Source organism: Bombina bombina, chromosome 1 (genome assembly GCF_027579735.1).
Source record: "Bombina bombina isolate aBomBom1 chromosome 1, aBomBom1.pri, whole genome shotgun sequence".
Lineage (NCBI taxonomy): Eukaryota > Metazoa > Chordata > Amphibia > Anura > Bombinatoridae > Bombina > Bombina bombina.
The window spans coordinates 1,514,843,409-1,514,861,992 of record NC_069499.1 but is presented as its reverse complement, the minus strand read 5'-3'; the positions used below and the strand labels follow the sequence as shown (position 1 = coordinate 1,514,861,992).

The 18,584-nt window shown below is 38.5% G+C and overlaps 1 protein-coding gene across 1 annotated transcript in view; it reads left to right on the top strand.

Moving 5' to 3' along the window:
* Positions 1-3,906: 3,906 nt before the first annotated feature.
* The window catches only part of ANKFN1 (ankyrin repeat and fibronectin type III domain containing 1), an 899,573-nt gene continuing 884,895 nt past the window's right edge, over positions 3,907-18,584 (top strand). Inside the window, exon 1 of the mRNA XM_053708167.1 lies at positions 3,907-4,086. Within this exon, the coding sequence (XP_053564142.1) occupies positions 3,907-4,086 (180 nt within the window). The remainder of the gene's footprint in view (positions 4,087-18,584) is intronic.

Sequence of the window (18,584 nt, the reverse complement as noted above, 5' to 3'; positions counted from 1 at the left end):
TCCAAGCGGCATCTTCTATCTTCATCCATCCGGAGCGGAGCGGAGCCATCTTCTTTCCAGCTGACGTGGATCCATCCTCTTCAACCGACGCCTACTCGCCGAATGAAGGTTCCTTTAAATGACGTCATCCAAGATGGCGTCCCTCGAATTCCGATTGACTGATAGGATTCTATCAGCCAATCGGAATTAAGGTAAGAAAATCTGATTGGCTGATTGAATCAGCTAATCAGATTCAAGTTCAATCCGATTGGCTGATCCAATCAGCCAATCAGATTGAGCTTGCATTCTATTGGCTGTTCCGATCAGCCAATAGAATACAAGCTCAATCTTGTAATTCAATCAGCCAATCATATTTTTCCTACCTTAATTCCGATTGGCTGATAGAATCCTATCAGCCAATCGGAATTCGAGGGACGCCATCTTGGATGACGTCATTTAAAGGAACCATCATTCGGCGAGTAGGCATCGGTTGAAGAGGATGGATCCGCGTTGGCTGGAAAGAAGATGGCTCCGCTCCGCTCCGGATGGATGAAGATAGAAGATGCCGCTTGGATGAAGATGTCTGCCGGTCCGGATGTCCTCTTCTGTTCGGATAGGATGAAGACTTCTGCCGGTCTGGATGTCCTCTTCTGCCCCATCGGATGAAGACTTCAGCCCGGCTGGGTGAAGATGACTCAAGGTAGGGAGATCTTCAGGGGGTAGTGTTAGGTTTATTTAAGGGGGGTTTGGGTTAGAGTAGGGGTATGTGGGTGGTGGGTTTAAATGTTGGGGGGGTTGTATTTTTTTTTACAGGCTAAAGAGCTGATTACTTTGGGGCATGCCCCACAAAAAGCCCTTTTAAGGGCTAGTAAAATAGCTGATTACTTTTTAATTTAGAATAGGGTAGGGACCTTTATTATTTTGGGGGGATTTTTATTTTATTAGGTGGCTTAGAGTAGGTGTAATTAGCCTAATATTCTTGTAATCTGTTTTTATTTTTATTGTTTGTTTTTTGTAATTTAGTTTAGTTTATTTAATTGTATGTAATTGTAGGTAATTTATTTAATTAATTATTGATAGTGTAGTGTTTAATTGTAACTTAGTGTAGGGTTTAATTGTAACTTAGGTTAGGATTTAGTTTACAGGTAATTTTGTAATTATTTTAACTAGGTAGCTATTAAATAGTTAATAACTATTTAATAGCTATTGTACCTAGTTAAAATAAATACAAAGTTGCCTGTAAAATAAATATAAATCCTAAAATAGCTACAATATAATTATTCATTATATTGTAGCTATATTAGGGTTTATTTTACAGGTAAGTATTTAGTTTTAAATAAGAATACTTTAGTTAATAAGATTTAATTTATTTTGTTAGATTAAAATTTTATTTAATTTAGGGGGGTGTTAGGGTTAGACTTAGCTTTAGGGGTTAATACATTTATTATAGTAGCAGCGAGGTCCGGTCGGCAGATTAGGGGTTAATACTTGAAGTTAGCTGGCGGCGATGTTAGGGAGGGAAGATTAGGGGTTAATACTATTTATTATAGTGTTTGCGAGGCGGGAGTGTGGCGGTTTAGGGGTTAATACATTTATTATAGTGCCGGCGAGGTCCGGTCGGCAGATTAGGGGTTAATAAGTGTAGGTAAGGTAGCGGCGACGTTGGGGGGGGGCAGATTAGGGGTTAATAAATATAATATAGGGGTCGGCAGTGTTAGGGGCAGCAGATTAGGGGTACATAGGGATAATGTAGGTTGCGGCAGTGTACGGAGCGGCAGATTAGGGGTTAATAGTATAATGCAGGTGTCAGCGATAGCGGGGGCGGCAGATTAGGGGTTAATAAGTGTAAGGTTAGGGGTGTTTAGACTCGGGGTTCATGTTAGGGTGTTAGGTGCAGACTTAGAAAGTGTTTCCCCATAGGAAACAATGGGGCTGCGTTGGGAGCTTAACGCTGCTTTTTTGCAGGTGTTAGTTTTTTTTTAAGCCCAAACTGCCCCATTGTTTTCTATGGGGGAATCGTGCACAAGCACGTTTTGGCAGCTTACCGCTACCATAAGCAACGCTGGTATTGAGGGTTGAAGTGGCGGTAAATTCGGCTCAACGCACCCTTTTTGGAGCCTAACGCAGCCCCTCAGACAACTCTAAATACCAGCGTTGTTTGGAAGCAGCGGTAGGAAAAAAAGCTGCGTTAGCTACGCGGGTCTTTACAGACAAAACTCTAAATCTAGGCGCTTATAAATAGTGGGTTGTGCAATAGATTTACATAAGACGTGTGGTACCTTTTTTGATGGGCTGTATCACCCGCTTGCCAAAAACTTGCATGGACGGGGGCATGAGCTTAACTGGTGCTTCTTCTATATGCATTGAAGAAACATTCTTAGTGGTAAGATTTGCATTAGCCCTATGTGCTTATTGCATATTTTTTAAATGTGCATTGTGCAATGTGCTATAGTAATGTTTATTATTACTTAAACGGACAGTTTAACCAAACATTTTCTCCTCTTTAAATTGTTCCCAATTATCAAATTTTGTCTGCTGGAACGTATTAAATGGTTTATAAATAGCTCCTTTACCCTTATTTTGGCATTTAGTCTGTGGTATCCACACCTGTACTAACAATCTCAATTCTGAAGTCTAAGCTATTGATAACTAAACACATCCAGCAAAAGAAATTACCCTCACAGTGTGGTGCAGGTAGTTAAGTAATAAAATGTTATGTTTATATTGTTCTCTTGAAGTACTGAGCTTTGGTTTACAGACAAATATAAGATAAGGAAGCAGAGTGATACCATAATGAGATCTGATTTTACCTGAAAGTTAAGGGGAAAACAATTTGTCAGTATACTGTCCCTTTAAATTTACCTTATACATTTCTTATTTTTGCAGTTACCTTTAACCCTTGCCTTGCATACATTATTCCTATTGTTTCAAGTAGATCCATTTAACTTACGTAGGAGCTGCCAAACGCTGGGTCTTATCAGAACTGATATAGTCAATGGTTTAGCATTGCAAGATGCTTCCTTAACTTTAAACAGTTTTGTGAAAAGGTTACAAACTTCATGACAAAATTGTAGTGACAGAGAGGAGAGGACTGACCTTTAATAAAATAGTCTTGGTCAACTATTTTTTTGTGTTGATCAAATAAAATATATTTGCCTTTCCCCATTTCAGTTATACAAGTCAAAAATATTAAAGATGGTAATTTACTAAGCACGTATAATAAAAATAAAAAACAATGTATTATGTAGCTGACTTGGGTTAGATAGTGGTTTTGGCGTGGGTATAGGTGACTTTATAAGTTAGCTTAGACAAAGGGACTATTGGAGGAGTTCTTTGTTTGAAAAAAGAAATGATTTAAGATCATTAATTGATGGTGTAAACTGGGTGAGAAGTAAAGGGATTAGTGAGAGTAATATGATATATTTGGTTGCATAAGATTAGCTAATAATTTATTGGATTATTAAAGGCCATGGGTTAGATTATAAGTGTCGTGCTAACTGTTGCGCGTGAGTGATATAACGCTTGTATTGCAAGTAGGAATCAAACGCGATCAGGAGTTTGTTGGGTTACTGCGACTGAAAACCTTGTGTAAAGGGCAGTGCGTTAAAAATAGTTGCATTAAACACAACATAAATACATTGAAAATTATTGTTTAATTTACAAAAAAAGTTATAAGGATTAATAGGTATATGGTATATGACAAGGTGTTTGACTGCATAGGGCTATATTGTATATATGCATACAAAGTGTAAGTGTAATACAAATTTTACTAACAACAATGATAGTTATAAATTATTTTAAAACATGTATTTTACATGAAGGTCAATTTGTAATGCTGTACTGTAAATCATTCCTGATGCATGAATACGATTTAATGTCTCTTTAATGTAAAACCATCTTATTTTACTTCTAGGATTTTCTGTCAAGATGACACAACCGATGCAAAACCTACAGCTCTCCCAGTCCAAAAGGACCAGCGCCCCATCCTCTCCTAACGCGGCTAAACGACTGTACCGCAATCTGTCCGAAAAATTAAAAGGAAGTCATTCTTCATTTGATGAAGCCTACTTCAGAGCAAGAGCTGATCGGTTTAGAAAGCCCTCAGTTGTAAGTACATAGATTATTTGTCTATCTGAATAATAAATTAGGTTTTAAATGATAGTAAAACAGTTACTATGGTCTATGCTCTTTGTGCAGAGCGAGAGTGGCACCTGCCCTGGGCACGCGCTTTTGGGGGCCTTCGCTGTCGACAATGTACTTCCTGTATTTAGTTTTTTTTGGTATCAGGAGGTATAATGTTTAGTGTTATTCTTTATATAGGACACACTTCATGATGGGACAGGGATGTGTTATACAGAGGGCATGGCATTCAGGGGTCTGAGCTGAAGGGCCCTGCAAATTTGTCTTGAGCAGGGCCCCTGTATGCATGTGACCCTGTATGCAGCCGTGCTATTGGTGTAAGAACTTATAAATTATCTATGTAGAGAATAAACCTGGTGAGAGTTGTTCATAAGTCAGAGAAATACTTTTTTAAAATATAAAAAGAAACATTTATTAACAGTCTCCTTTAGTTTCTATAGTTGCTACAATTTATTTTTTTTCTAATGCACAATGCGCCTCTCCTGTAAAAGAGCTCTTTAGTATCATAGAAGAGAATTGTATTTTTTTCCAGTAGTGTAATGCGTTGGCCAAGATCACAGTATTTATTCTCAATCTTGAACTGCGAGATTGTGTTGTGACTTTGTGCCCACGGACGGACTAAATGTGCAGCAAGAAAGATGTTGATCTATTTTGTCTGAAGTATAATACGGTTCTGTTTGTAACAAGGCAGGGATCTATCTCTGACCTGCTAAATTACCACATTGCTTTGCTATTCTGTGTGTGGCCGCCAGCTTTGCTAGCCAATGACTTAAAGGGAAACTGTGCTGTTATTTTTGTCCCCTTAATGTGTTTTCAATGACTTGACAGCTGTATAGTATTAAATATAATGGAAATTGCTCTTTTAGGTTTATGCTTTCATTTTAAATAGTTGGTTTTACTCATTGTAACCACCACTCCTCATAATGACAATTTCAGCACAGAGAGAGATATGGTAAGCTGGTTTGCTCATCCTTCAAGTTCAACCCATTTGAAGGGGCATGCTCTTGAGAAAAATAGTAGTGATTTCAATGAGCAACACCATCCATTTCAAATACAAAAAATAAAACTAAAGTATTTTTCCATACATGTAACTCTACATCTGGTACAACATATTATTGTCAATACATTAAGGAGAAACAGGCATACAGTTGTGTTGAACTCATCAAGCCTCAACATAAAAATGGATTTTGAACCTTGCTGTCATTCTTTTTTTTCCACTTAATTTCATGTTTCATTGTTTTATAAGATATACAAAATGAAGATAGTAATTGTTTTTTTATACCACCCATTAATTTACAGTATATAACCTAATATGAGAGTTCAGATCACAGGTCATTTGTACTACTGTGCATGTGAAGTTATAAAATAATCTATTGTTCTTTAACAGCAACAAACGTTGAAAAATGAGTGATGTGATATTTAAAACTACATAATAGTTCCAGAGAAAATGCAGCCTTTTAATAGATATGTGCACACCATCATGAAATAAATTGATTTATCAGGTTAACACACATATATATATAATATCCAGAATCCCAGCCACTGAGTCTTAGAATTAAATGAAGAATTTAAATTTTTCAACAAAGAACTACAATGCAGTGTAATCTTTCACACTATGCAATAATAACATGGAGAAGCGTTAGATGAAAGTTCATTCAAATCCACACATACCCCATCCACCAAACACATCCGTACCAAACAATCAGCAATGGTATGAAAAGTAAAAATAGAAAATGACAATACAAAAAAAATATATAGATAAACTCAATAATGGTTACACTCCCAGGGTGTCCCCAGGGATTGAAGACAGGTACCACCCGTAACAGTAAAGTAACTATATCATATAGGAATAACACAGTGTTGTAGCAAACACAAGATGTCCACTTAATCCGTGACTTTGTAACAGTTCATATAAACAATGTATCACACTCTAGTCCGGATACTTAAGCTGAATCTGTTATGTGCCAGTTGTAATTATTATCCGGTAACTCTATTGTTAGTGTGTTGAAACAGTCACATAATAAAGAAGCATGCTACAGCATTTGTAATCCTCAATGAGTAAGTCCCGGAGAGACCTAAGTAAGGTGTCCTGCATATAATCGTATCAGTATTAGAACTAAAATGTCCCTCCAAAGAAACTGTCGTGTGACTGGCCACAGATAGTGTGCAGGGAGATATGCTCGTAATTCTGGCCCAGCCTCACACTCTTAAAATTTCACTCACGGTATCTCAAACAGCACAGTATGCAAAGTTCCTTTCTTCAAAAGAATTCAATATGCCCCACATTGATATATGCAAAGCCGCGAATATCTCATATCCTTATAACAACTAGCAACCACTGACATGTAATACGGGCCAATGAAGAGAAATGGATAACAGTGTTACCTGCTTCAGTGCGTGTTAATCTTTCAAGTGATCACCACCGTGTACTTCAGTGTGATAATTTGGCCATTCCATCGAAGAACTCCAATCTCACCTCTCATATCAGGTAGCCGTTCCCCCGGAAACACACTCTGTGGCTCAGACAAAACGAACAGATACCGGTGGTGGCGTCTTACTGTTCCGACTCGCATTTCGGTACTCCGCACCTTTCTCAAGGAATATGCAGGTACTAGCGGGGAGGTGCTGTTTAAACCTGACTACATGCATCCCTATCTTAAAAAAAATGCCCTGAAAAGGGCATTTGGTTGGGCATTTGGTAGTGCAGTGCTCTAAAGTGATTACAGCTATTTTTTTAAATAAAAAAAAAATTATCTAAAAGAAACCAACAAAAAAATCATATCGCTAAACTCCAAAATTGGTACTCAGCAAACTTTAATCCGGTTCCTAGGGGGCCGTCTCTGGCAGTGCTCCTCTTCTTTCTTTATCCATGGCAGAGCTCCGCTAGGCCAGTCTTCTCCCATTTCTTTTCTTCTTATCTTTCACCCAACACGTCTTCATGTGGTCACTGATGCACACTGAAGCTTGAATGCGAGGTTCCCCGTTATATAAGGGTGCTATTTGCATTCATATTGGCTGATTTTGAAGTTCAAATTCAAATCAGCCAGTAGAAAAAGCTTTCATTCTTTTGGCTGATTTGAATTTAGATTTGAAAATCAGCCAATAGGAAGACAAGGACACCCCTATATAAGGGGGAACCTCACATTCAAACTTCAGTGTGCGGCAGTGACCGCATGAAGAGGGTGTCCGATGGAAGATCAAAAGAAAAGAAGAAACTTTGGATAGAAGATTAACAGCATCGAATGGAAGATAGAAGATGGAAGCAACGCCAGATGCAATCAATTTTCGTGAGAACCAATTTTGGAGCTTAGCAATAGGAGAGCTGTAATGACTTTAGGGCAATGCCCTTGTCAGGGCAACTTTTTTTTTACAATAGGTTATTTTTTTCAGTTTAGGCTTTTTTTTAGAATAGTTTTTTTTAATTAAATGACCAGGGTAGGGTAGGGTTATTTTTTTAGGATGTTTTTTTTTTTAATTAGATTTTTTTCCTGCAAAGGAGCTATAATCTCTTTTATTTGGCATAGATTTTTTTTTTGAGGTTAGTTTTTTTTTAGAATAGTTATTTTTTTCCCAAACTTTTGGACAATGCCCTAACAAATGCCCTTCACAGATCAATTTTTAGTGTAGGTTTTAGTGTTAGTTTAGTTTTTTTTTAGGGGTAAGCTACTTTTTAAGGGGACTATAGTTTTAGCATAGGTCTTACTGGTTGTTGTTTTGTTTTTTGGTAATTTTTTTTTATTTCTGTAATAGTTTTTATTTTCTGTAATGTTAGTTTTTTATGTTCTATAATGGTAGCTCCCCCCCCCCTCTCCCAGGTAATAGTACCTTTTTTTATTTTCGGTAATGGTAGTTTTTTATGTAATGGTTCTTTTTGGGGTTTTTTTTTTGTAACTTAGGGGGTGTTTGGGGGGAGTTAAAATAGTTACCAGGGACTTATGTAAGGAAAAGTGAATTTAGACAGTTCAGATTATACTATATATCATAGGTGAAGTCACTAATGATGTTATCAACTATGTCATGTTATTAGTGATGTAATTGAGGATGTCAAGCTCCCAAGGGGCGAGTGTGGGCAGTTTAAGCTAGGAGTTTCCTTGCTTTTTACACATTTAATAGAAAACATGAACTCTGGCTTTATAAGTCAATCAATATATACATATATTTTTTTGCCCACTTTTCCTTTAATTTATCTCTGTTAGTTGTGTTTTTCCCGCTGCCTTAGAGAGGCTTAGTCCATGGTGGACGATGAAAACTGTAGCCCTGCAACATGCAACACATTTCATGATCAGTGTAGGAGCTAATTTATATTTGTACCTAACTTGTCTAGCATAGGATATAAAACATAGCAATACTCAAAAAGGCTTGTCTATTGAAATTGATGCAAAAAATGAGGGGGTGGTGTGAGTGCTAACTACGTGGTGTAACCTTGAATCCCTGTGTAGTCTATATAATCTCAGGATAAAGACAAAAAAGAGTAATTGGTGGGGTGGGGATAAGCGCTCTGGATGGAGCTAACCAAATAAAGTGAATATGTGCAAAAATCTAACCAAATAAAATTGGTGATATTAAATATATAAATGTATTTGATGTGGTTAAAGAACAAATAACAAAAAAATGAATATGCAAAGAAATGATGATTTTAATATAACGATGCCGGCATCGTTATATTAAAATCATCATTTGTTTGCATATTGCTGACAATTGTTTGCATACTGCTAATATTCATTGTATATTAAATTAATTAATTTCATTTTTTTGTTATTTGTTCTTTAACCACATCAAATACATTTATATATTTAATATCACCAATTTTATTTGGTTAGATTTTTGCACATATTCACTTTATTTGGTTAGCTCCATCCAGAGCACTTATCCCCACCCACACCAATTTGTCTATTGAAATGCAGTGCTCCAAACACCTACCTAAGTACAGTATATCTTCAACAAAGTATACCATGGGAACAAAGCAAATTTGATAACAAAAGTAAATTGGAAAGTTTTTTTTTCAATTGTGTGCTCTGAATCACTCAAAAAATTCTTTCATATGCCTTTAACCCCTTAATGACCACAATGTACCCTGTATGTCACTGGTCGTTAAGGATATTTTCAGGACATAATAGCACAAGTCTAACAAGAACACGCTATTAATGCCCTCCCTCCAGAAGGCTTTGTGGAATAGAGCAGTCTTAACGCTGGTGGCAAGACCGCGCTATAAAACAATCAAGTCCCAAAAAAAGGCCAGTGACATACAGGGTACGTCGCTGGTCCTTAAGGGGTTAATACATTTTAGAAGGCAGAGTTCTGTTCTCTGTGAACTTTGGGGATATATTCCCAAAGCTAATAGATACCATCTTTCAGCTACAATTTAGTCGCACTTCAGCTAGCGGTGAGTTACTTCCACAATAGCTAAAACAATAAAGCGAAGTTGTTAGACTTGCAAATATTTAACATTCCCATTTATTCACCCTCTTCAATTTACACTGACGGTTATATAAATCCTAAACTTGTTAAGAATAAATACTCTCTCATTTTTTATTCTCAATTGTAAGGCAGAAAAGTGAAATTATATTTTTTCAGGATGTGTATTTGCAAGAATAACTACAATATATCTTAGCAGTTCAGTTTTCTAAACTTACACTTTGCAACTTATCAGAAACACAATTAAATGGGCATATTCAACAGTAAATAAAGCTAAATAAAGCTAGAATGACATATTCTAAACAAAATCTAGCATGTGAGTAATATGCAGATGTATTTTTAAAGTTGTATTCAGTGTTTAGATATTATAAAAAATAAATGTAAAGTTTTACTGTCCGCCATGTTGTAACCTAGATTTTCTTGTCTACTGAGACCAATTAGGTACAGTTTTAAATAGGTCATGATTTCATGATTCAGATAGGGCATGTAATTTTAAACAACTTTCAATTTACAGGGTGGGTAGCTATTACTCTGCAGTGGAACTACTCAGGAATCATACAACACTGCTTGATAATATTGACCAGCCTGCCATGGCCTTCTGTTGGAAGAGTAGCCCTTACCTCTAAATGGAGATTTTTTTCCCCAATAGGCATCTCAGAAAATGTCCCATATCTAAGGACTTTTAATGCCATCACAATCCCCATTGAGACACATATGTCAGCCTGCTCTTCCAAGGTAGATAAAGCTGAGGAGGCGGTCTTGCTTGAATAAAATAATTATTTATTGAACAACAGAGATAAAATCAGAACCATCTGCAGTTACAGGCTCAAAGTGCATAGGAGAGCAAAGCACCAAGTGGCTGACATGTTTCGGCCAAGGCCGTAATCATAACCTAAGGTGCTACACCTTACAAGGTGAATAAAAAGAGTGTACACATTCTAATTGGTTAAAACAGTTAATAGAAAGCACGCCCTCGCATGCTGAGCAATAAGAAAATTAACCCTATGCACTGCATAGGTTAGAGTGTAACACCAAAGGATGTGCATAAACAAGAGGGCTTGAGCATAGAGACATTTCTACGTGTTAGCATATTTAGATACATTTGACATAAAACAATTTTGCAAGATGTTTAACCCCTTAACGATGCATGTCATACAGGGTACGTCGCACACAACCTGGTCTTAAAAGACCAGCGACGTACCCTTTACGACATTAGGGGTTTAAAGCGGCTGGAAGCGATCCTGCTCGCTTCCAGACGCTTTCCGGTTATTGCAGTGATGCCTCGATATCGAGGCATCCTGCAATAACACCCCTTGGCCATCCGATGCAGAGAGAGCCACTCTGTGGCCCTCTCTGCACCGGACATCGATGGCCGGTATCGTTGGGGGGTGGGAGCCTGTGTGGGAGGCGGGTGGCAGCCATCGATGATGAACGGGGATGTTGGGGGGGGCGGGGATGTCCGGATGCGCGCACGGACGCGCGCACGTGCACGGGAGGGAGGGGGCGGGCGCATGCATGGGGAGGGAGCGGGTGGGAACCGCTACACTACAGAAAAAGTTGCAGTACAAATGAAAAAAAAAAGTTAAAAAAAAAAAGATCAGGCAGGTGGTGGGAGTTGGTCTGTGGGGGGGGGAAGCTACACTACAGAAAAAAAAAAAAAAAAAACTGCCAGTACCCAAGATGGCCCCCAATAAGGCAGATGGGGAGGGTTAGAGAGCTGTTTTGGGGGGATCAGGGAGGTTGGGGTCTAAGGGGGATGCTACACCACAGCATATGTAAATATGCTAAAAAAATAAGTACTTAAGATGGCTGGGACAATTGTGGGGTGGGGGAGGGAAGGGAGCTGTTTGGGAGGGATCAGGGGGTCTGATGTGTCAGGTGGGAGGCTGATCTCTACACTAAAGCTAAAATTAACCCTGCAAGCTCCCTACAAACTAGCTAATTAACCCCTTCACTGCTAGCCATAATACACGTGTGATGCGCAGCCTAATTACCAGAAAGCAACGCCAAAGTCATATATGTCTGATATTTCTGATCAAAGGGGATCCCAGAGAAGCATTTACAACCATTTGTGCCATAATTGCACAAGCTGTTTGTAAATAATTTCAGTGAGAAACCTAAAATTGCGAAAAAAATTAAGTTTTTTTAAAATTTGATCGCATTTGGCGTTGAAATGGTGGCATGAAATATACTAAAATGGGCCTATACATGTGAAGGGTTATTCAGGGCCTAGATCAATACTTTGGGTTGTCTACTACACTACACTTAAGCTAATATTAACTCTACAAGCTCCCTACATGCTCCCTAATTAACCCCTTCACTGCTGGGCATAAAACACGTGTGGTGCGCAGTGGCATTTAGCAGCCTTCTAATTACCAAAAGGCAACGCCAAAGCCATATAAGTCTGCTATTTCTGAACAAAGGGGATCCCAGAGAAGCATTTACAACCATTTATGCCATAATTGCCTAAGTTATTTGTAAATAATTTCTGTGAGAAACCTAGGCCTAGATTTGGAGTTCGGCGGTAGCCGTCAAAACCAGCGTTAGAGGCTCCTAACGCTGGTTTTGGCCGCCCGCTGGTATTTGGAGTCAGTGATTAAAGGGTCTAACGCTCACTTTTCAGCCGCGACTTTTCCATACCGCAGATCCCCCTACGCCATTTGCGTAGCCTATATTTTCAATGGGATCTTTCTAACGCTGGTATTTAGAGTCGTTTCTGAAGTGAGCGTTAGAGCTCTAACGACAAAATTCCAGCCGCCTGAAAATAGCAGGAGTTAAGAGCTTTCTGGCTAACGCCGGTTTATAAAGCTCTTAACTACTGTACCCTAAAGTACACTAACACCCATAAACTACCTATGTACCCCTAAACCGAGGTCCCCCCACACCGCCGCCACTCGATTAAAATTTTTAACCCCTAATCTGCCGACCGCCACCTACGTTATACTTATGTACCCCTAATCTGCTGCCCCTAACCCCGCCGACCCCTGTATTACATTTATTAACCCCTAACTTGCCCCCTACAACGTCGCCGCCAGCTACTTAAAATAATTAACCCCTAATCTTCCGACCGCAAATCGCCGCCACCTACGTTATCCCTATGTACCCCTAATCTGCTGCCCTAACATCGCCGACCCCTATATTATATTTATTAACCCCTAATCTGCCCCCCTCAACGTCGCCGACACCTGCCTACACTTATTAACCCCTAATCTGCCGAGCGGACCGCACCGCTACTATAATAAAGTTATGAACCCCTAACCCGCCTCACTAACCCTATCATAAATAGTATTAACCCCTAATCTGCCCCCCACAACGTCGCCTCCACCTGCCTACACTTATTAACCCCTAATCTGCCGAGCGGACCTGAGCGCTACTATAATAAATGTATTAACCCCTAATCCGCCTCACTAACCCTATCATAAATAGTATTAACCCCTAATCTGCCCTCCCTAACATCGCCGACACCTAACTTCAATTATTAACCCCTAATCTGCCGACCGGAGCTCACCGCTATTCTAATAAATGTATTAACCGCTAAAGCTAAGTCTAACCCTAACACTAACACCCCCCTAAGTTAAATATAATTTTTATCTAACGAAATAAATTAACTCTTATTAAATAAATTATTCCTATTTAAAGCTAAATACTTACCTGTAAAATAAATCATAATATAGCTACAATATAAATTATAATTATATTATAGCTATTTTAGGATTAATATTTATTTTACAGGCAACTTTGTTATTATTTTAACCAGGTAAAATAGCTATTAAATAGTTAAGAACTATTTAATAGTTACATAGTTAAAATAATAACTAATTTACCTGTAAAATAAATCCTAACCTAAGTTATAATTAAACCTAACACTACCCTATCAATAAAATAATTAAATAAACTACCTACAATTACCTACAATTAACCTAACACTACACTATCAATAAATTAATTAAACACAATTCCTACAAATAAATACAATTAAATAAACTAGCTAAAGTACAAAAAATAAAAAAGAACTAAGTTACAGAAAATAAAAAAATATTTACAAACATAAGAAAAATATTACAACAATTTTAAACTAATTACACCTACTCTAAGCCCCCTAATAGAATAACAAAGCCCCCCAAAATAAAAAATTCCCTACCCTATTCTAAATTAAAAAAGTTACAAGCTCTTTTACCTTACCAGCCCTGAACAGGGCCCTTTGCGGGGCATGCCCCAAGAATTTCAGCTCTTTTGCCTGTAAAAAAAAACATACAATACCCCCCCCCCAACATTACAACCCACCACCCACATACCCCTAATCTAACCCAAACCCCCCTTAAATAAACCTAACACTAAGCCCCTGAAGATCTTCCTACCTTGTCTTCACCATCCAGGTATCACCGATCCGTCCTGGCTCCAAGATCTTCATCCAACCCAAGCGGGGGTTGGCGATCCATAATCCGGTCCAGAAGAGGCTCCAAAGTCTTCCTCCTATCCGGCAAGAAGAGGACATCCGGACCGGCAAACATCTTCTCCAAGCGGCATCTTCGATCTTCTTCCATCCGGAGCGAAGCGGCAGGATCCTGAAGACCTCCAGCGCGGAACATCCATCCGGACCGACGACTGAACGACGAATGACTGTTCCTTTAAGGGACGTCATCCAAGATGGCGTCCCTCGAATTCCGATTGGCTGATAGGATTCTATCAGCCAATCGGAATTAAGGTAGGAATTTTCTGATTGGCTGATGGAATCAGCCAATCAGAATCTAGTTCAATCCGATTGGCCGATCCAATCAGCCAATCAGATTGAGCTCGCATTCTATTGGCTGATCGGAACAGCCAATAGAATGCGAGCTCAATCTGATTGGCTGATTGGATCAGCCAATCGGATTGAACTTGATTCTGATTGGCTGATTCCATCAGCCAATCAGAAAATTCCTACCTTAATTCCGATTGGCTGATAGAATCCTATCAGCCAATCGGAATTCGAGGGACGCCATCTTGGATGACGTCCCTTAAAGGAACAGTCATTCGTCGTTCAGTCGTCGGTCCGGATGGATGTTCCGCGCTGGAGGTCTTCAGGATCCTGCCGCTTCGCTCCGGATGGAAGAAGATCGAAGATGCCGCTTGGAGAAGATGTTTGCCGGTCCGGATGTCCTCTTCTTGCCGGATAGGAGGAAGACTTTGGAGCCTCTTCTGGACCGGATTATGGATCGCCAACCCCCGCTTGGGTTGGATGAAGATCTTGGAGCCAGGACGGATCGGTGATACCTGGATGGTGAAGACAAGGTAGGAAGATCTTCAGGGGCTTAGTGTTAGGTTTATTTAAGGGGGGTTTGGGTTAGATTAGGGGTATGTGGGTGGTGGGTTGTAATGTTGGGGGGGGGGTATTGTATGTTTTTTTTTACAGGCAAAAGAGCTGAAATTCTTGGGGCATGCCCCGCAAAGGGCCCTGTTCAGGGCTGGTAAGGTAAAAGAGCTTGTAACTTTTTTAATTTAGAATAGGGTAGGGAATTTTTTATTTTGGGGGGCTTTGTTATTTTATTAGGGGGCTTAGAGTAGGTGTAATTAGTTTAAAATTGTTGTAATATTTTTCTTATGTTTGTAAATATTTTTTTATTTTCTGTAACTTAGTTCTTTTTTATTTTTTGTACTTTAGCTAGTTTATTTAATTGTATTTATTTGTAGGAATTGTGTTTAATTAATTTATTGATAGTGTAGTGTTAGGTTAATTGTAGGTAATTGTAGGTAGTTTATTTAATTATTTTATTGATAGGGTAGTGTTAGGTTTAATTATAACTTAGGTTAGGATTTATTTTACAGGTAAATTTGTTATTATTTTAACTAGGTAACTATTAAATAGTTCTTAACTATTTAATAGCTATTGTACCTGGTTAAAATAATTACAAAGTTGCCTGTAAAATAAATATTAATCCTAAAATAGCTATAATATAATTATAATTTATATTGTAGCTATATTATGATTTATTTTACAGGTAAGTATTTAGCTTTAAATAGGAATAATTTATTTAATAAGAGTTAATTAATTTCGTTAGATGTAAATTATATTTAACTTAGGGGGTGTTAGTGTTAGGGTTAGACTTAGCTTTAGGGGTTAATCCATTTATTAGAATAGCGGTGAGCTCCGATCGGAAGATTAGGGGTTAATAATTGAAGTTAGGTGTCGGCGATGTTAGGGAGGGCAGATTAGGGGTTAATACTATTTATGATAGGATTAGTGAGGCGGATTAGGGGTTAATAACTTTATTATAGTAGCGGTGCGGTCCGCTCGGCAGATTAGGGGTTAATAAGTGTAGGCAGGTGTCGGCGACGTTGTGGGGGGCAGGTTAGGGGTTAATAAATATAATATAGGGGTCGGCGGTGTTAGGGGTAGCAGATTAGGGGTACATAGGGATAACGTAGGTGGCGGCGGTGTACGGAGCGGCAGATTAGGGGTTTAAAAAAATATGCAGGGGTCAGCGATAGCGGGGGCGGCAGATTAGGGGTTAATAAGTGTAAGGTTAGGGGTGTTTAGACTCGGGGTACATGTTAGAGTGTTAGGTGCAGACGTAGGAAGTGTTTCCCCATAGGAAACAATGGGGCTGCGTTAGGAGCTGAACGCTGCTTTTTTGCAGGTGTTAGGTTTTTTTTCAGCTCAAACAGCCCCATTGTTTCCTATGGGAGAATCGTGCACGAGCACGTTTTTGAGGCCGGCCGCGTCCGTAAGCAACTCTGGTATCGAGAGTTGCTTTTGCGGTAAAAATGCTCTACGCTCCTTTTTTGGAGCCTAACGCAGCATTTGTTTGAACTCTCGATACCAGAGTTAATTTTATGGTGCGGCCAGAAAAAAGCCCGCGGAGCGTTAACAGCCCTTTTACCGCCGAACTCCAAATCTAGGCCCTAAAGTTTATGAAAAAGTGAACAATTTTTTTTATTTGATCGCATTTGGCGGTGAAATGGTGGCATGAAATATACCAAAATAGGCCTAGATCAATACTTTGAGATGTCTTATAAAAAAAAATATATACATGTCAATGGCTATTCAGGGATTCCTGACAGATATCAGGGTTCCAATGTAACTAGCGCTCATTTTGAAAAAAAGTGGTTTTGAAATAGCAAAGTGCTACTTGTATTTATTGCCCTATAACTTGAAAAAAAAGCAAAGAACATGTAAACATTGGGTATTTCTAAACTCAGGACAAAATTTAGAAACTATTTAGCATGGTTGTTTTTTGGTGGTTGTAGATGTGTAACAGATTTTGGGGGTCAAAGTTAGAAAAAGTGTGTTTTTTTCCATTTTTTCCTCATATTTTATAATATTTTTAATAATAAATTATAAGATATGATGAAAATAATGATAAACGGTATATAATATGTGTGGGTACAGTAAATGAGTAAGAGGAAAATTACAGCTAAACACAAACACCGCAGAAATGTAAAAATAGCCCTGGTCCTTAAGGGAAAGAAATGGAAAAATGGCCTTGGTCCTTAAGGGGTTAAAGTGATATATAAACACAAGGTGTGCATTATAATGGTATATAAATACCTAATGCTAAAGAAAGTTGTATTGTAATACTACAAGCACATCTAGAAAAGCAGCCAAAAAATATACAAATGAAAAAACACACACACAATTGACCAATACATAAATCTAAAGAATATATAAAGAAATACATATGAAACAATGAAGAACGTGAGAAACCTAACATATGCTGACTGTCTAAACCTGTCCAAAGCATATACAGAGTACACAGATGGGGAGATATATCACCATGTATTATAATAATGTGAACCCGAACCTGGCGTGTCTTGGACAGATTAGACAGTCAGGTAGTAGCAAAAATAAAGCAAAAGTGCCCTGACAGAGCTGAATATGCAATGGGTAAATTAGACATAGACAATATACGCCTAATAATCACTATATCTATATTATGTTATATATAGGGTAAGTGTATAGGTTGCCATAGAGATGCCCAAAAACATTATTCCCAAAAAATGATAAGGTCATATTTGGAATTTAAACCATGGGATATTCTGGTTCTTAAAGTGAAAATCCAGAACACCTCACATTTAGCTAGGAGGGTGTCAGTCTCCTCCTCTCTTAGGTGCCATTACCTTTTCAATGGCTGCTAATCTGAATGAATGTAGTTCACAGTCGTGTTTGATGGTGAAATGTTGTACCAGAGGAGTAGTAGATGTCCCTCTGGATATGGTGGACATATGCTCTCTCATACGTGAGTTAATGTCTCTAGATACGAGTCCTACATATTGAATATTACATAGGGTACAGGTGATAAGATAAATCACATTAGTTCAAGTGTAATTTAAACATGTCTTTATAGGGTAAGTTTGACCATTAGCTTTCGATGAAAAAGAATCAGTGATCTGCACATAATCACAGGGTTTGCATTTTCTGTGGCCACAGCGAAACATCCCCAGATGTCTGAGCCAGGAACTTTGAAGTCCAGTTTCCTGTTTTAATTGGGTGGGGGAAAGAAGTGATGCCAAAGTTGGACACTTCTTATAAGAGCATCTGACACCCTGATGTACCAAATCAGTCAACTTATCATCGGCAGCTAATAGGGGGAAGTGTCTTTTGATTATTCCACAAATTTTGGAATTTTGAGCACTATAGGAGGTAACAAAATGAACCCCCTTAAAAGTGCTGTCTCTATCTTTGGGTTTATCAAGTAGAAGAGTTTCCCTGGTTACTAAGCCTACTTATTTCTTGGCTTCCTGAATGTGACTGGGGGCATAGTTCCTCTCAAAGAGTCTCTTTTCGAGAAGTCTTGCCTCCTGCACTTAATCCTGCTGTCTACTGCAGTTTCTTTTAAGCCTGGTGAATTGACCCTTGGCCACTGCATATAAAACATTCTTAGGGTGACAGCTGGAAGCGTGCAGTAAGGTATTACCAGAAATGGGCTTATGGTATACTTTAGTGTGAATTTGAACCTCTGGATTGCCTAACAGGCAAATGTCCAGATAATTGATTTTAACAGGGTCGAATGTAAAAGTGAACCTGAATTCCACATCATTGTCATTGACCCATTCCATAAACAAAGGTATCA